This window comes from Xenopus laevis, chromosome 1L, assembly GCF_017654675.1.
Source record: "Xenopus laevis strain J_2021 chromosome 1L, Xenopus_laevis_v10.1, whole genome shotgun sequence".
In the NCBI taxonomy this organism is placed as follows: domain Eukaryota; kingdom Metazoa; phylum Chordata; class Amphibia; order Anura; family Pipidae; genus Xenopus; species Xenopus laevis.
The window spans coordinates 21,089,247-21,108,528 of record NC_054371.1 but is presented as its reverse complement, the minus strand read 5'-3'; the positions used below and the strand labels follow the sequence as shown (position 1 = coordinate 21,108,528).

The 19,282-nt window shown below is 40.2% G+C and overlaps 1 protein-coding gene across 4 annotated transcripts in view; it reads right to left on the bottom strand.

Moving 5' to 3' along the window:
* tacc3.L (transforming acidic coiled-coil containing protein 3 L homeolog) overlaps nt 1-18,381 on the bottom strand; it is a 28,525-nt gene extending 10,144 nt beyond the window's left edge. The window contains exons 1-10 of one of the 4 annotated variants that reach the window (XM_018251007.2): nt 18,225-18,381; nt 13,309-13,468; nt 13,057-13,202; nt 9,383-10,417; nt 7,842-7,929; nt 5,958-6,162; nt 3,558-3,622; nt 2,685-2,806; nt 2,248-2,356; nt 1,516-1,656 (exon numbers count right to left, since the gene is read on the bottom strand). In XM_018251007.2, the coding sequence (XP_018106496.1) occupies nt 1,516-1,656; nt 2,248-2,356; nt 2,685-2,806; nt 3,558-3,622; nt 5,958-6,162; nt 7,842-7,929; nt 9,383-10,417; nt 13,057-13,202; nt 13,309-13,467 (2,070 nt within the window). In that variant the 5' untranslated portion in view covers nt 13,468; nt 18,225-18,381. 4 annotated transcript variants of the gene reach the window in all.
* Nucleotides 18,382-19,282: the final 901 nt, after the last annotated feature.

Genomic DNA, 19,282 nt, shown 5'->3' with positions numbered 1-19,282 from the left:
TTGGTATGCTCAACTTTTCAATTTAACATATTCAATTATTTTAAATGTAGTTGCTATAATAAGCACTGTCCTGTTTGAATGATCCTGGCTCAGACTCTTAAACAATGTAGCAGAAGCCAGCTGATTAACAGCCCTGGAGGAGCGACTACTCCAGTTATGTTGTTAAAAAAATAAATAAAAAAAAAACAGACTGAGAAAAGAATGGGATAAACAGATACTGCTTGTAGTTGCAATTGTATATGGAAATGTAAATGTGTATAATGGAAAGTTGATCAGAATTACATTGTTCCATGATCCAATTATTTGGGTGGTGCGCCACATTAGACTTTATAAAGATATGAAAAAGCTACTCTTAAAATATTAAATGTAAATGAAAAGTTACCTATAGGTCATGTTAATTTTTTGCCAACAAGTTTGCTTTTGTAAGTAATTGTTATTTATAGTTTCTAACCCAGACTGTCCCTTTCTCAACTTGTCAGTTGGCATTTAATGCTAAACGGATTTCTGCTGCACAAACATGGCTGCCCCCTCACAGAGAAACATGGAGGTAGTGTAAAAGCATTGGGCAAAATTTTTAATTATATACAAAGAAAATGTTATGATATATATACAGAAGGTTTAATTTCCGGTGTAGCTCTCAGTTTGACAGAATAAAGGACTTTCTTTAAAACCTTCCAACACTTTTTTCACTTCAGTTGGTTTCAGACAGTTCACCATAAAAATACATTTTCCAATTACTTTCTTTTTCTATGTGTGACTGTTTTTGTAATATTGAAATAAGGGATGCACCGAATCCAGGATTCAGTTCGGGATTCGGCCTTTTTCAGCAGGATTTGTCCCAATCCTTCTGCCCAGCTAAACCAAATCTTAATTTGCGTATACAAATTAGGAGCAGGGAGGGAAATTACACGACAAATCATTCGCAAAGGAATCTGGGGTTCGGCCAATCCAAAATAGTGGATTCAGTGCATCCCTAATTGAAATGCAAAGTGTAATGTTTCACCTTCTAAAGCAGCTCGGGGGGGGGGTCACTGACCCTGTAAACTGTTCTAAATTGATACATTTCTTATCTTTGTCCCTGCTGAGCAGAATCCCTGAGTTTCAGTAAAGGCAGCTGTTAGAATAGATACAATAGTTGCGAAACTAAATGTTGGAGAATTTTAACAGTTTAGAGTTTGCCTGAACTGAGCTGCCAGACTCAAAACCCCAGAGACAACTAAACAAAAATTTAAAAAAAATGGAAAGCATTTGGGAAAAAAAAAGTCTATTTCTGGTGAGCAATCGGAAAACAATGGAAAGGAAAAAAAAAAAATGTACAAGCCCTTTCAGCAAAATCCTGATTTCACAGGAATCACTCACCGTGCACAACATTGAGGAAGAGCTAGGAAAAAGAAATCACAATCTTTTGCCATTGACCAGAAAAGATCCTGCACTGAGCAATACTAAGAGGGGAATCTAGCTGCAGGGGGTCTTTGCAATATTGTCAATAGCACGCTCCCAAAAAGCATTACTTACCTCTAACCGAACTGCTTCTATTGCTGCATCCATATCTTTCTGGCTGTACTTCAGCACCTCAACGATGGCATCAGAAGTTAAAAGGAAAGGATCTGGAACAGCCACACTGCTGGGAGCATCAACAATTAAAGGAGCAGCGTCCTGTGGAACAACAACAAGGCATCAAGCCCTAAAACCTGCCATTGTTTGTGCATGTAACAAAGAAGCAGTTTGTATATACAATAAAAAAAAAAAAAAAATCTACCATGGTAACATGCAGAAAATGACATTCCAATCCTGACAATGGGAAGTGTGAGCTATTTACAGGCTTAATTACATGCTCAAAAAAAAAAAGTTTTAACTCAAAGTATCCTATAACACAATCAGTTTTTACAATGAGACACGCTCAGATTCGGGGAGATTAGTCGCCAAGCGACAAATCTCTTCGTTGGGCAAAGTCTCCCTGAACTACCTCCCACCAGCTATAATGAAAATCGCCGGCGGGATGGCAATCAGTGTGCTTTGTTTTCCGAAGTCGCCTCATGAGGAAACTTTGCCCGACTTCGGAAAACGAAGCGCTCCAAGTGCCATCCCACCAGCGATTTAGATTCTAGCCGGCAGGAGGTAGTTCAGCCAGATTAGTCGCTCCGAAGAAGAGGCATTTTATCATAGGGCGACTAAATCTCCCGAATCAGAGCATGGCTCTACCCTTATATTCATGATCTTTAGGCAAGAATGCCTGCAGCAACTCACCGCAACTGTGAAAGTCCCCAAAAGATCCAGTCCTTTCGGTTTTTCCTCATTTTCAAAAGATGGGATAAGTGGGAAATTAACCTCTGATATTCCTCCAAAGAGCTCGAAACTGCAACAAAAAGTGGACACAAGTTATCTGTAGAAATAAGCCCAATCAACTGGACTTGCTGGGTTTTTTGTCCTTGGAGACGTTTCACCAGTCATTCAACTGGCTTTCTGAGTTTAGAAGGACTTGTTCTGAACTGACAAAGCCATTTGGATGACTGGTGAAACATCTTCTAGGAAAAAGACATGGCAAGTCCAGTTGATTGGACACATTTGTAGAGATATACCATGACCTGGATGCACAAGAATCTTCACAAACATGTACACAAGTATGTATTATGCAGCCACAGAATATGCAGTTGGTAGAATAAAAGCTAGTGATGGTTTTCTACCTGCTCTTCAGGGGAACACTGGGAAGCAAGCTGTTGCCTGCAGCATTTTTCTTTGGAGACTCCCTTAACAAGGGATCGAATTTCAGATACAGAGACTGCTTCCTGAGTGCCGACTCCTTAAACTGCACAAGAGAAAGAGTGCATTATCCATATGGCAGGGGCTGCCCTTGCAGATCAGACAGAGTTAAATTATTCAAATCGGTGCAGAGACAACAGAAGTTAAAGGGATACTGTCATGGGAAAACATCTTTTTTCATTCTGCGCTGAAATGTGTTTCTTAAAAGAGCAAACAGATCTTTTTATATTTAATTTTGAAATCTGACATGGGGCTAGACATATTGTCAGTTTCCCAGGTGCCCCCAGTCATGTGACTTGTGCTCTGCTATACTTCAGTCAGAATTTACTGCTGTACAGCAAGTTGGAGTGATATCCCCCCCCCCGGCAGCCTAACAACAGAACAATGGGAAGGTAACCAGATCGCAGCTCCGTAACACAAGATAACAGCTGCCTGGTAGATATAAGAACAACACTCAATAGTAAAAGTCAGGTCCCACTGAGACACATTCAGTTACATTGAGTAGGAGAAACAACAGCCTGCCAGAATTGCTGGCTCTTTCTGAAAGCACCTGCCCAGGCAAAATGACCTGAGATGCACCTACACACCAATATTACAACTAACACAAAAATATATATATATATATATATACTTGCTGGTTCAGGAATTAAATCTTATATTGTAGAGTGAATTATATGCAGTGTAAACAGTGTAATTTAGAAATAAACTACATCATAAAAATCATGACAGAATCCCTTTCAGAATACAGACATGCCTACATTTGAAGGGTATATAGACCTGTTTGCATGGAAACTTACTGAATTAGAGCCAAAATTCTCTAGATAGTCAATTTCAATGGGATGACCAAATCCTTCAGAGAAAACTAAAAAACAAAAAAGAAATGGTGAAAGCATGCAAGCAGAGGGGCAACGGATTAAATCAAGTATGGACAGACATAAAAACAATAGGTTTGCAAGATTGTCTGTTTATTAGGATTATTTTGGTAGCCAAGGTTACCTTTAGGGATCAGCTAGACTGTCAGAGGAAGCTATATATTAAAAAAAGACGCAAATGTTGAGTTTTTAGCACGGGTCAGACACTAAGCAAAGATGCTGAAGATGCAGCCGTCTCTCTGATGTACAAATCATGTTTGATCTGCTACCAGTTGATTCACAATACAGCTATAAATACCATCCGATGATTGTATCAGAGCACACTGGGAATATAAATCCTAAGAGCTTTTGAAAAAACATTGTTGTTTCCCCACCTTTATCTGAAGCTGGCTCAAATAAGCTTCCTATTACAGAGCTGGAACCCGTTAATTTTTTTTGTGGTTTTTGAGTTATTTAGCTTTTTATTTAGCAGCTCTCCAGTTTGCAGTTTCAGCAATCTGGTTGCTAGGCTCCAAATTACCCCAGCAACCATGCACTGATTTGAATAAGAGACTGGAATATGAATAGCAGAGGCCTGAATAGAAAGAGGAGTAATAAAAAGTAGCAACAACAATACGTTTGTAGCCTTACAGAGTATTTGTTTTTAGATGGGGTCAGTGACCCCCATTTGAAAGCTGGAAAGAGTCAGGAGAAACCAAATCATTCAAAATCTATAAAAAGTGCTTAAAATTGGCCATTCTATAACATACTAAAAATTAACTTAAAGGTGAACCACCCCTTCAAAGGCAATTCTAACTATTCACTTGAAGGCTACGTTCAACAGCAAGGGTAACTTATGTCACAAAATTCTATGCCCTTTACCATTTGACTTTATGAAGGCATACATAGCATACGGAAGAGTAGCTTACTGCCTAATGCCTTACAAAGGCAACAGCAGAAGTACTTGATGTAATCTTACAGCAATAAAGAAAAGAAAATGATTGGTTCTTAAGAAAGCCGTCATCTACAGTTAGGCCCATAAATATTAAGACAGACAACTTTTTTTTTCTAATTTTGGTTCTATAAAATTACCACAATGAATTTTAAATTAAACAACTCAGATGCAGTTGAACTGCAGACTTTCAGCTTTAATTCAGCGGGTTCAACAAAAAGATTGCACAAACATGTGAGGAACCAAAGCCTTTTTTAACACAATCATTTCAGGGGCTCAAAAGTAATTGGAAAAAGTAACTGCACCTGACAATGGACTCAAAGGCTATTTCATGGGCAGGTGTGGGTAATACCTTTGTTATGTCATTATCAATGAAGCAGAAGTCTACCATAAAGAGAAGACTACATGAAAGTAAATACAGAGGGTGCACTGCAAGGTGCAAGCCACTCATAAGCATCAAGAATAGAAAGGCTAGATTGGAGTTTGCTCAAAAAAAAATCCAGCACAGTTCTGGAAGAACATTCTTTGGACAGGTAAAACCCAAGATCAACTTCTACCAGAATGATGGCAAGAAAAAAGTATGGAGAAGGCGTGGAACAGCTCATGATCCAAAGCATACCACATGATGTATAAAACATTTGGGAGGCAGTGTGATGACTTGGGCGTGCATGGCTGCCAGTGGCACTGGGACACTAGTGTTTATCCATCATGTGACACAGGACAGAAGCACAAGAACGAATTCTGAGCTGTTCAGAGAAACTCTCTGCTCAAATCCAGCTAAATGCAGTCACATTGATTGGGAGGCGTTTCATAATGACCCAAAACATACAGCCAAAGTAACCTAGAAGTTTATTAAAGCAAAGAAGTGGAATATTCTTGAATGGACAAGTCAGTCACCTGATCTGAACCCAATTGAGCTGCATTTCACTTGTTGAAGACTAAACTTGGGACAGAAAGGCCCACAAACAAACAGCAAGTGAAAGCCACTGCAGTAAAGGCCTGGCAGAGCATTAAACAGGAGGAAACCCAGAATCTGGTGATGTCCATGAGTTCAAGACTTCAGCCTGTCATTGCCAGCAAAGGGTTTTCAACAAAGTATTAGAAATTAACATTTTATTTTCAGTTTTTTATTTTGTCCAATTACTTTTGAGCCCCTGAAATGAAGTGATTATGTTAAAAAAAGGCTTTAGTTCCTCACATTTGTATGCAATCTTTTTGTTCAACCCACTGAATTAAAGCTGAAAGTCTGCAGTTCCAACTGCATCAGAGTTATTTCATTTAAAATTCATTGTGGTAATGTACAGAATTAGAAAAACAACTGTCTCTGTCCAAAGATTTATGGGCCTAACTGTTTATAATGGAAAATAAATCACCTCCCAGAACAAGAATCTTACTTTCTGAAGCTGGTTTAAAGTCCATATCTGCAGCTGGTAAAAAGTCTGCTTCTGTGGCTAATTTAAACTCCGAATCTGTTCCATTTATTTCTGGAGGGGTAATGTCTGGACTTCTATGGTCCACTTCCTTTTGGAAAGGTTCATCTCTGACTGTACAAATTTCTGGTTGGGTCTCATTTTCCACCGGAGAACTCTCAGTAGTTTGCTATAATTTAAAACAAAATAAAATTGCTATTAAAAAAAATCCTTTAGTATCCATAGACAAGGCCATTGTTCCCACAGCTGAGCACAAAGTAGCCAAGTAAAGTTCACATTCCAGTGTAATGCTTCATTCTCAATGCCAACCAGATTGATGTAATGAAGGAAAACCAGCCTGAAGGTAGTCATATGACATATCACACCACTATGTTAGTTATTGACTAAATATCATCCAGGCAAAAGGCAGACGCTCCCCTAAATGGGACAAGCAGGACAACAAAAACGGACATTAAAGGGAACACTTTGGGGTGGCTTTTCCTTAGTATGGGGACAATCATAGATCATGAATACGAGTTAAAAAGGGATGTTTGGAAAGCTGGGCCCGAAGGGAGATCATTTAGCTCTTGGTTGTATATTGAAAGGTTGGTGGTTAGACAGATGCAGAAGATCAATCTTAGATAATTTGGCTAATGTTAAAGGGATATACATTTTGATTTAAAGGGGTTGTTCACCTTCCACCTTTTTCAGTTCAGTTGGTTTCAGATAGTTCACCAGAAATAAAGACTTTTTCCAACTACTTTCTATATGTAACCGTTTTTCTAATATTGAAGTGTAAAACTTTAATTTTTCACCTTCATTTCTTATTTGTCCCTGCCGAGCAAAATCCCTGAGTTTCATTACAGGCAGCTGTTAGAATTAATACAATAGTTGCCAATACTCCAGAGATGCTGCTGAGAAATGTATCAACTAAATGTTGTAAAATTGTAACAGAATCTGCACCTGAATTACTGAGCTGCCAGACAAGAACATTCACCTTTAAAGTAGACAGTGTAAAAAATAAGAATGCGCCAGTGCATTGTACTCATTTAGATATAGAAGAATTGTGCTTTAAAATGTAGTGTTTCAGGCTGATTTATTGAATATTTCTGAAAAAACCCTAATAATCCCTCCCTTCTCTTCCACTTACTGAATTCCCAGGCTGTGCAGGGGAGCCGGCGGCTCCCAGCTCACTGCACTGTAGGACAGGAACCAATCAGCAGCTAGCAAGACCTGATAGGGAACTGAAGCCTGTCTGTGCTTGTAGGACTGCAGGGCTGTGATTGGCTGTCCCCCTCCTACTGTGCTTCTGGCAGGGACTGTTAGGACACACCCACCCCTCATTTGAAACAGACAGGGACCAGTGAACATCTATAAGGAGCTCTAACAAAGGGGCTATTTTTAAAGACAATTTATAGCACAATGTGAAAGCAACACCATATATTACTTATAATTGCCTACAAAATTAGGGTTTTTTTTTCATTTATCCTATATGTCTCCTTTAAACTTATATTTTGGAAAACCGTTAAAAAAAGGAAAGTAATTGAAAAAAGTCTGGAGAACAATCTGAAAACTCATCTGAAACTCACCTGAAAAGTGTTGGGTAGGTGAACAACCCCTTTAAAGTGCTTTTTAACTCCAAAAAAAAAAAAACACAAATTTCCATGTGCTACCAGCAGACAAGTTTCTCTCTGCACCTAATTTTGCCAAACGGGTTTACTTTTCATGCAACATTTGAAAGCACCCTTCCACCAGAGAATGGTCTAGATTTGTTATTGCTGCTTCGTATTTGTCAGAATCTGGTTAGAGAGGTGTGGTGTTCATAGTTTTCCCACATTGTGTGGTATCTGAAAAATAAACAAGTCTTACCTCATGTGGCAGGTCAGCATTACTTAAAACCACTGGTTGATCTTCCGTGTGTGATTTATCTTCAGCAACACCAGAATCCTGGGCAGGCCTGCATAGATTATATATATATTGCTATTCAGTATGTACAGTGCTAACATAAAGACTGGGCGTTTCTCACATCCTGTATGTATTGGTGAACACTTAATTAACTTATAGGGAAGAGTCACTGTAAAATAAAATGCCCAAACAAATTTCCGGTCCTGAACAACTGCGCATGTGGCGAAAGTAACGAAAATTTCCCAAAAAAAATTTCGGGACTTTAGGCGCATGCACAGTGGTTCGGGACCGGTCATTTACTCCAACTGCGCCAAAACTTCAGAAAAAGACCAGACAAAGAAGATAGCTAGCATGAACTCCCGTGGCCAGAATCTGCATGGAGGGGCGAGTAAAAAATTAGGGGCAGTCTACCCAGGTTAGGGGGGGGAGGAGTTTTTTTTTTAAACTACAGGTTGAATTCTCCTTTAAAGGAGTGTTTATCAAATGGTGAACTTTTACCCATTGATAAATACTCTTTTAAAAATCCCATAGAAATGAATGGAGAGTGGCGGAATTTCACTCTAGTTAATTTCACTTTTTAATAAATACACCCCATTGTGTGGGGGCAAAACAATCAGAAAAAGAAAGATCCATAGAGATCCGCTCGTTTGATGATGTCGCCAAACGAGCGGATCTATTCCCGATATGCCCACATAATGGATCCTATACGGGCGGTCGGATCACGGGGCCGTATAGACGCGGCTGCGATCCAACGGGATTGGCGACTTTCGCCAAGTCATCAATCGCAGAAGCCCGTCGGATGGCCCCACACACTTGGGCTGTCGGCAGCTTTTATTGGCCCGTGTATGGGGGCCTTTAGATCTTGATTGCTTAGACCAGCTCAGTCTCACAGCAAGCAGTAAAGGATTCAGCTTGTTTATTATTGCTGATGCAGCGCCAAAATTCTCTCCTATTCAATGACTGGAGAAATAAACTTATGCACACTATAAGAAAAGCCCAAAGAGCTTGCATAATCATGTTGTACATGTACGTTTGCTACAAACAGTGCAGAGTTTAAAGAGGTGGTTCACCTTTAAGTTAACGTTTGGTATGTTACAGAAAAGTTCATTATAAGTAAATTTTCAATTGGTCTGTTTATTTTTTATAGTTTCTGAATTTGCCTTCTGACTTCTTCCAGCTTTCAAAAAGGGGGTCACTGACCCCATCTAATGCTCTGTAAGGCTATAAATGTATTGTTATTGCTACTTTTTATTACTCTTCTTTCTATTCAACCCCTCCCCTATTTATATTCCATACCCTTATTGAAATCAATGCATGGTTGCTAGGGGAATTTGGACCCTAGTGAGCAGAGAATTGAAACTAAAAGCTGGAGAGCTGCTGAATAAAAAGCTAAATAACTAAAAAAAAAAAAAAAAAACCAAATTGCAAATTGTCTCAGAATATCACCGTCTACATCATACTAAAAGTTAACTCAAAGGTGAACAATCCCTTTAAAGGAGACTTACTCTATTTCTCCAAGGTCCTTCTTCCCATCAGCATTCTCAGCTGGTGTCAAGTCAGTGTCTTCTGCTTTTGGTTTGCAAGCAGCTTGCACTTCATTTGCGACCTTCTGGCCCTTGGGAGAGCTGGAGACCTTTGACCCACCACATCCAAATGGATTAAAATTTGGATCATCAAACTTCTCCCAGTCAAACTCGTATGATGCCTTTGGAACAACGACTTCATCTTCTACTGGCTTTGCAGTTTGCGTTTCCTGTTTTTCTGCCGTGGTTTCCTGTTTCGGAACTGGTTTCTTGGTAGCAGTTTTAACGGGCGGTCTCTTTCCGAGTTTTTTGGGGGGAGGTTTTCTCGCAGGGGCATCGCCATCACTAAAATTAAACTCAAGCTTTACTGGTTCAGTTTTAGCCACATTTACATCTTCTGGAGGAGGAGTTTGCTTTACTCCTGCTGGTGAGTTCTGAAGCTTGGAACCTCCGGTTTTAAAAGGATTGATCATGTCAATGTGATCTAGGTCAAAACTGTATGAGGATTTTGGAACAGGAGGGGGGCTTTGTGCATCAGAATTGGCTTCATCTGTTACAGCTTCAACGTTCTTTTCATTACTTGAACACATGTCCTTATCCAATGATACAGGCTCTTCTATGCTATTGGATGATTTATTGGACCCCTGTAAATCTTTAATGCCCGACTCTGAGAGGGGAAGGGTGTCATCCAGTGCATATTTATCGGATACACCTACGTTGTTGCTTTCAGAAGAGAACTGAACTGTAACAGGGGAATCTAGATTTGCTGCAGACGTATTTGAAGACTCCATGTGTTTAGAGGCTTCACCTGCTGGAATTACAGGAGTGGTGGCTTCCATATTCTCCATATGGCTTGGAAGATCAGCTTTTATTGGGGAATTCAGCATTTGAGTTTTACTCTTAAATGGGTTGAGGTTGTCAAAATCAATGCTATATGCCCCTGTGCTGCTCATAGGCAATTCATCTGAATCCGGTTGGTTAGCGGAAACCAATTTATTCGTTTCTACTGGATTTGGCCTAAAGAAAATTAAAGTAAAATATAAATTTAATCTGCAATCTGACAAGGTTAGCATGTAGCTATATAGTCCAATTTATCGCCTCCACTGGACCTTGTAAGATGGACACCCTTCGACTTTAAAGTACAGGTGCCCAAGCTGAAGCCTTTCAGGTGGTACAACTGGCATCATCCCCATCATCCCCACCAAAGCACATCAAAATTAATTTAGTTTTAGGCAGCTAATGTACAGGGCTTTCTGTACCAGACTAGAGATACAGTAGACTAATGATGGGCTTCATCAATACCTCCAACACGTCTTCCTCTAACTCTAAGGGGCCTGTTTATCATGCTGTGTAAAAAGTGGAATGAAACATTACCGGTGATGTTGCAATAGCAACCAGATAATTGCTTTTGTCTTCTAACTCGTCTAATCTAGTTGCGGATTGGTTTCCCTCGGCAAAGTCACCGGCAATGCTTCACTTTTTTTTTATTTTTTTTTATTTATTTATTTATTTATTACACAAAGCATGATAAATACGCCCCTATATGTTTCAAACGCAGTGTACTCTGGGCTGCCGTTGATGCTTATTGGGTATATTCTAGTGTTCCTCAACCAAACAGAAGGTCAGACAGGTAAAGGAAACAGTAGCGGATTTTAAAGGAAAACTATACCCCTCAAACAATGTAGGTCTCTATAAAAAGATAATACACAAAACAGCTCATATGTAAAACCATTTTCATAAAATACATTTTTAGTAGTATGTGCCATTGGGTAGAATTCACGGTGCACACAAACAAACCATACTTTTTAGGTCACATGAGCCAATTAACAGACAGAGTTCTGTCTTTTGCTGGAAAGGGGGGTTCCCTCGCACACCCTGGCCGTCCAAAGCTTGTGAAACCTGGTGCTCAATGAAGAAGGTATTGGCAGCCTCCAAGAAAGACAGCGAAGTAGAAAATCACCAGCACGACAGGATATTTCTAGCAGGGAAACCCTTGCTCGTTTATTAGAGGATGCAACGTTTCCCTGCTAGAAATATCCGGTTGTGTCGGTGATTTTCTGTCTTTTGCTTCAACACTTCTTCCTGTTACAGTTAGAGCTGCAGTATTTCTGGTCAGGTGATCTCTAAGGCAACACACAGACCATCACAAAATGGTGGTTCAAGGCAAGAGATGTAAAAGGAAATTTTTACCTAAATATATATATTCCAGTTTGGTTAGATTCTTTAATATGCCACTTAATTTGATATAAACTATATGTTGCTCAAGTATTCATTTTGGGGGTATAGTTTTCCTTTAAGGCTATGAATATCAGAAGCTATTTTATTTATACTATATTCTATCTATACACACACACCTATCTATTATCATCATCATCATCCACCGCACTCACAGGTCTTTGGTGATGAACAAAACACACGTGATATAATAATTCTCCCTTTTGTGTGTAGTTATGCCTACAACAAGTTTTGTGCAAACACTTCGAAGGACCATTAAAGTGACACTGACACTAAAAAACTACTTTTTAAAATATGAATGTACATTAAAAGTTACCAATAGGTCATGTTAATTTTTTGCTGAGAGGTTTGGTTATCCAAGTTATTGTTAGTTGAAGTTTCTAAACCTCTGAGCCTGTCAGGTAAAGGGGACCTGTCACTAATAAATAATCCCAAATCATTTTCTATCATGTTGGTTGAGCAAAATAAACTTTACTTACGCTATATTTATTATTTAAAGTTTGTTTTCCTCAGTCTTGGAATTCACAATCAAAGCAAGCTGGCAGATAAATTAGTTAGAGGGATGGAAGGCTTAAATTATGAGGGTAGACTGTCAGATTGGGGTTGTTTTCTCTGGAAAAAAGGCGCTTGCGAGGGGACATGATTACACTTTACAAGTACATTAGAGGACATTATAGACAAATAGCAGGGGACCTTTTTACCCATAAAGTGGATCACGTACCAGAGGCCTCCCCTTTAGACTAGAAGAAAGAACTTTCATTTGAAGCAACGTCCCCTACGTTCTTCACAGTCAGGACAGTGACGTTGTGGAAAGCACTGCCGGGTGATGTTGTGATGCTGATTCAGTTAATGACTATAAGAGGGACTTGGATGATTTTTTGGACAGACATAATATCAAAGGCTATTGTGATACAAAACTCTATAGTTAGTATAGATATGGGTATATAGAATTTATGTGAGAGTAGGAAGGGGTGGGTGTATGGATGCTGGGTTTTCATTTGGAGGGGTTTAACTTGATGAACTTTGTCTTTTTTCAACCCAATTTAACTATGTAACAGTAGATAACAGATAAGTACTACTATAGTTTATATAATAAACAAGCTGCTGTATAGCCATAGGAGCAACCATTCAAAGCACAGGTTACATAGTAGAGACCAAATGCTCGGTGTAGAATGAAATCGCGTTACTTTGTCACAAAACAAGGAAATACATTTTTTCCCCCTTCTCACCGCTAATTTGCATATGCAAATTAGGATTCGGATTGGTATTCAGCCGAATCCAAAATAGTGGATTCGGTGCATCCCTAGTCATAACCACCCTGTATTGCACTTACTGGAGAGTTTATAAAACACTAGCAGTGAGGCAGGTATCACCTTGACAGACATTTTCAATCCCAGTTACTGTGTTACATAAGGACTCACCCGCAGTTACTGGGGACAGACAAGTGCAGCTGCTCCAGTGCTTGTGTACAATCCTCCAATAAAAATGCATTCGCTGGCTTGTTTGCAACACTGGGTGTCATAATTCTTTGCGTCTGCGGGTCTCGCATCGGTGTCTGAAACGTCACCTAAAACAAAATTCAATCAAAATCCTCAGAAACCCAACTGGAATAAAGAGTCAAGCAAGAATGGGGATTTAATAAAATAATGCAGATTTAAAAAAAAATTAAATACCTTGATGCTTTTAAGAGTGGGTTTTGGTGGCAGATTAACTTTCTGCGAGGGCCGTAGAATAGAAGGTCTTCCGGTAGTCGGAGGACTAAACAACAAGTCGCACTTCTCTGCAGTTATATCATTTCCTGCATTTTCATCGTTTATGAGTTGTAGGCTCATTCTAAACAGGAAAGCAAAAATGAAAGCAAATGCATCAACATCCTGCGACCACAGACTGGTGTAAGAGCTCGAGATAGAAACCACAGCCACAGCTCTGCTGCCCAATCCCTGTTCAGACACCTTTTAGTTAACCAAGTATGATGTAGAGCAGGAGTCCCCAACCTTTTTTTACTCGTGAGACACATTTAAATGTAAAAAAAAGAGTTGGAGAGCAACAAGCTCAAGCATGAAAAAGTCCATGGGGATGTCAAATAAGGACTGTAACTGGCTGTTTGGTAGCTCCTATATGGACTGGCCGCCTACAGGAGGCTCTGTTTGGCAGTACACCTGGTTTTTATACAACCAAAACTTGCCTCCAGGCCTGGAATTCAAAAATAAGCTCCTGCTTTGAGGCCACTGGGAGCAACATCCAAGGGGTTGGGGAGCAACATGTTACTAACGAGGTACTGGTTGGGGACCACTGATGTAGAGAGTCATCCCCAACCAGAATCTCGTGAGTAACATGTTACTCACCAACCCCTTGGATGTTGCTGCCAGTGGCCTCAAAGCAGGTGCTTATTTTTGAATTCCAGTCTTGGAGACAAGTTTTGGTTGTATAAAAACCAGATGTACTGCCAAACAGAGACTCCTGTAGGCTTCCAGTCCACATAGTGACTACCAATAGCCAATCACAGCCCTTATTTGGCACCACCCAGAAACATTTTTCGTGCTTGTGTTGCTCCCAAACTTTCTTTACATCTGAATGTGGCTCATGGTTGAAAAAGGTTGGGGACCCCTGATGTAGATTATTATTATTTATTATTATTTGGGGGTTTTGGGTTATTTAACTATTTATTCAGCAGCTCCCCAGTTTGCACATTCAGTAAACTGATTGCTAAGACTGGAATACGAATTGGAAAAGATCTGACTAGAAAGAGGAGTAATCAAAAAGGGCAATAACAATAAATGTATCTTTACGGAGCATTTATTTTAATATGGGGTCAGTGACCCCCATTTGAAAGTTGTAAAGAAACAGAACAAGGCAAAAAAAATAAAATAAAAAAATAACGATTAATTGAAAAATTGCTATACAGGTATGGGATCAGTTATCCAGAAACCCATTATCCAGGAAGCTCCAAACTACGGAATGGCCATCTCCCATAGACTCCATTTTATCCACATTTTTTAAAATTGTTTTCTTTTCCTCTGTAATAATAAAACAGTAGCTTGTACTTGGTCCCAACTAAGATATAATTAATCCTTATTGGAAGCAAAACCAGCCTATTGGGTTTATTTAATGTTTACATGATTTTCAAGTAGACTTTGGGTAGGACTCCACAAACGATTTCGGAGTGATGCGACGCAACAAAAATAAGGTAAGATACACAATTGTCGCAGCGTTGATCCAACGCAACACGACTGTCGGATGCAGACGATGCATGCTGCGTCTGCATCCGACAGTCGTGTCAGATCAACCATGGGACTATTCCCTCTCTTACCTTATTTTTGTCGCATGCGATAAGTCGAATGCATTTTGTCGCAGTGCTTCAAATCAGTCCGAAATCATTCGTGGAGTCCTACCCTTAAGGTGTGAAGATGTAATTTAGGTGAACGATCTGTTATCCGGAAAACACAAGCATTCTGGATAAAAGATCCCATACCTGTACTAACATAAAAGTTAGTGAACCACCCTTTAAATTAACTTTTGGCAAGAAGTAGACAATTTGCAATTGGTCTTAAAGTTCAATTTTTTAATTATATATCTTTTTGTTCAGCCGCTCTGCATTTCAGATTTTACAAGATATCTGTATCTGGTTGCTATAATCCAGTGAACCCTTGCAGTGGCTGGCATGAGAAACTGGAAGATGAATGGGAGAATGATAAAACAAATGCCTGTAGTACAGGTATGGGATCCATTATTCAGAAACACGCTGTCCAGAAAGTTTCGAATTACAGAATGGATGTCACCTAGACTCCATTATAATCAAATAATCCATATTTTGAAAAAGGATTTCCTTTTTCTCTGTAATAATGAAACAATGACTTGTATTTGATCCAAACTCAAATATAATTAATCCGTATTGGGTGTTTAGTGTTTACAGGATTTTCTAGTAGACTTAAGGTAATTAGATCCAAATTAAAGAAAGATCTGTTATCCGGAAAACCCCAGGTCCCGAGCATTCTGGATAACCGGTACTATACTTGTACTAAAAAGTAACAGTAAAACTCTAGATTCATAAATTGAATTTTTTTGCGGAATGGGCATAAAAACTTAGATATTTAAAATAAAAAAAGGTTTGAAAAGTTACCTAGAATATGATATTCTATATTACACTAAAACAAATGTTAACTGAAAGGTAAACTATCCCTTTAACGTTTAGGGATAACATGAAGGACATTCCAGCTGACGGCAATTAAATGTTACAGTTTGGCTGCTACATGGCCAGGAGACAGCTTTGCGTACATAGGGATCATCATTTTATACATTTTCACTTTAAGGTCAATTAGCTGACTTTATGCATTTTTCTAATCCAAAATAAAGCAACTTATTTTATGGGGCAGAAGTCTAAGATTCATTGCCAATGTAAGCAGCGTTAAGGGCTAGTCCACACGGGGAGATAGCGACGCGTTTGCGGTCGCGGCGACAAAGCGCCGCGACCGGCGCAGGCGACAGTTTTGTATGGGCACCTATGTAAAAACGCCTGTGCTAACCACACGAGGCGATGCGCTTTTCAACAGTCGCCTGAAAATGCCTCGCCAGGCTTTTTCAGGCGACTGTTGAAAAGCGCATCGCCTCGTGTGGTTAGCACAGGCGTTTTTACATAGGCGCCCATACAAAACTGTCGCCTGCGCCGGTCGCGGCGACTGTCGCGGCGCTTTGTCGCCGCGACCGCAAACGCGTCGCTATCTCCCCGTGTGGAATAGCCCTAATGGAGCGGTTTAGCCCTTACATTCAGTTAAATTGGGCTCTTTCAAAGGAACAGTAACATGAAATTTTTTCTATAAAAAATGTGTTTGCCCTTAACGGAAAAAAAACACCAGCCCACATTTAACTTTACATTCGCAAAGACTTTATTAAGAAATTTCTTACCGATACTCCCTTTGCGCTCCTCTTCTGAAAAGGCGACGTTCCATCAGGCGGCGCTCTATTTCTCCTCCCTACCTTCTATAGATGGCCAGGGAGGAGAAATTGAGCACCACCAGACGGATCGTCGCCATGTCGCCTTTTCAGAAGAGGACCACAAGCGGAGTTTCGGTAAGATATTTCTTAATAAAGTCTTTGCGAATGTAAAGTTAAATGTGTGCTGGTGGGTTTTTTTTCGTTAAGGGTAAACAAATTTTTTACAGACAAAATTTCATGTTACTGTTCCTTTAAATATACTTTTAGAGGGATATTCTGAGACAATTTGCAGTTGGCTTTCATTTATTATTTTTAGTTTTTGGGTTATTTAGATTTTTATTCAGCAGCTCTCCAGTTTGCAATTGCAGCGATCTAGTTGTTAGGGTGCAAGTTACCCTAGCAACCATGCAGAGGTTACAATAAGAGACTGGAATATGAATAAATAGCAGAGACCCTCAATAGAAAGAGGAGTGATAAAAAGTTGCAATAATACATTTGTAGCCTTAAGGCTTAAGCACACGGGCAGATCCGGGGAGATTTAGTCGCCTGGCGACTACTCGTCTCTCCCCGAACTGCCTCCCCCCTGCCTGCTATAATTTAAAAACAAAGCCAGCGCCAATGCACTCGCGGCGCTTCGATTTCCGAAGTTGCCCAAAGTTACCTCACAAGGAAACTTCTGGCAACTTCGGAAATCGAAGCGCCATTTGTGCATTGCTGCAGGAGATTTTTAATTTAAGCAAGCAGAAAGCAATTCGGGGGAGATTGTCGCCCCACAAAAAAGGCGATTAGTCGCCGGGCGACTAAATTATCCCGGGATCTGCCAGTGTGCTTAAACCCTTACAGAGCATTTATTATATTTAGGACAGACACACGCTGCTATTTCGGGAGCTTAGTCGTTTAGCAACAAATCACTTCTTCGGGCGACTAATCTCCCAGAACTGCCTTCCCGGCGGCTAGAATGTAAATCACCGGCGGGATGGCACTTGGAACGCTTCATTTTCCGAAGCTACCTCATGAGGAAACTTCGGGCGACTTCGGAAAGCCGAAGCAATCCGAGTACCATCCCGCCGGCGATTTACATTTTAGCTGGTTGGAGGCAGTTCAGGGAGATTAGTCGCCCGAAGAAGTGATTTGTCGCTGGGCGACTAAACGCCAGCAATAACAGCGTCTGTCTCTGCCCCAAGATGGGGTAAGTGACCCCCTTTTGAAAGCTGGAGAGCCAAAAGTTGAAAGCAAATAATTTAAAAACTTTAAAGAATAAAAAAATAAAGGGCAATTGCAAATCTGCTAAGAATGAGCTATTCTATAATATATTTATATTTATAAGTTAAAAGGTGAACCACTGGGCTTCGGATCATTATTCCTGATTGTTTTCATTCCAAAAATGAATTGAAAAAAAAAAATGGTGAAAGCAGAGGCATTAAAAGGGCTGCCATGTTGTCACTTTCCCATGCATTATTTAAAGCGTCTGCTTGACAGATAATAAGTATAAATAGGAGCAATAACAATCAATATAAAGACTATCCAGGAGACAAGGGAACGGGAGACAATCACAAGCCCAGGATAAACGTGCCCCATACAGAAGCCCGGGATATAAGAGAAAAGCGAGTCCGAGCCCGGCTATAAGACTTACACTTATTAGTAACACCCTACTAACCTGTGAGAAGAAGGCGCGAGCGCCCGACACTGCACTATTTAAACCTTTATGCGCCCCGGGTATCTGTGCAACCTCTACGGTGCCTCAGACGCTTTTGACCAACATTGAGTGTTTTTTTGAATTTCTGCAGTCTGGAAGAAGCCGTCCAATCACCGCTGCCGATAACTCCCCACTGTTACGAATAAGCCAATGACAGCGAGCGGAAGGTGACACGTGATCGCGCGCCCCCGTGGGCGGAGAACGGCGTGACAGATTGCCTGTGTGTGACGTCCTAGTTGTAGCGGGAGCGCGCCTGTGACTGATAGTTGTCCATGCTTTCATCCTGTTTCACCCTTTACATTTACTCATTCCTGTAATAAACTTAAGAGCCGTTTATCAGAGAAGGAGACGCTTGTCATTATGTAGCAGCAGTCAGACATGGTGGAAGTAGTTAGTTTGGCTGCTGTATAAATGGGTCTCAGCCAATGAGCAGCTATAGGCACTGCATGTTACTGGGCCCCACAGCAAAATAATTTTAGGGCCCCCAAAATATCCAGAGGTTGTGCAGTTGTAACGATTTTATATATTAAAAAGACCAGGGATGCACCCTTACCTCCCAAGTCCCAACATTTTGGAAATTAAAAGAGGGACAAAAAAGTTGCTGATTTTTTTGACCACGCCCATTGTTGTGGACACACACCCTAATTACCATGTTCATTTTACAAAATTTGGTTATGAAAGTTTGAACACATTTCTGTGTTTTTTTTCCAGTTATTACAGTTTTGTTATTGAAGGTGAATTGCCCTTTAAGCTGTGAGTCTAACTTCTCCCAAGAGACCGGTTATCTTATATTGTTACAATTACTTATTTGCTTATCTCGAAATCGTTACAAAAGTATCTTATCTGCTGCTCTGGCTGTTCTGGGCTGTCTCCCAAAAGCCAATCAAAGGTCCCCATAGACGCGACGATTATTCTTTGGTGAACGACGATTTCAGCGCAGTCCGACCAATCCGTCAAATTATCGTGCGGTTAGTGGAATTCGAACAATCTTACGATTTTTCGTCCGACATCTGCCAGAA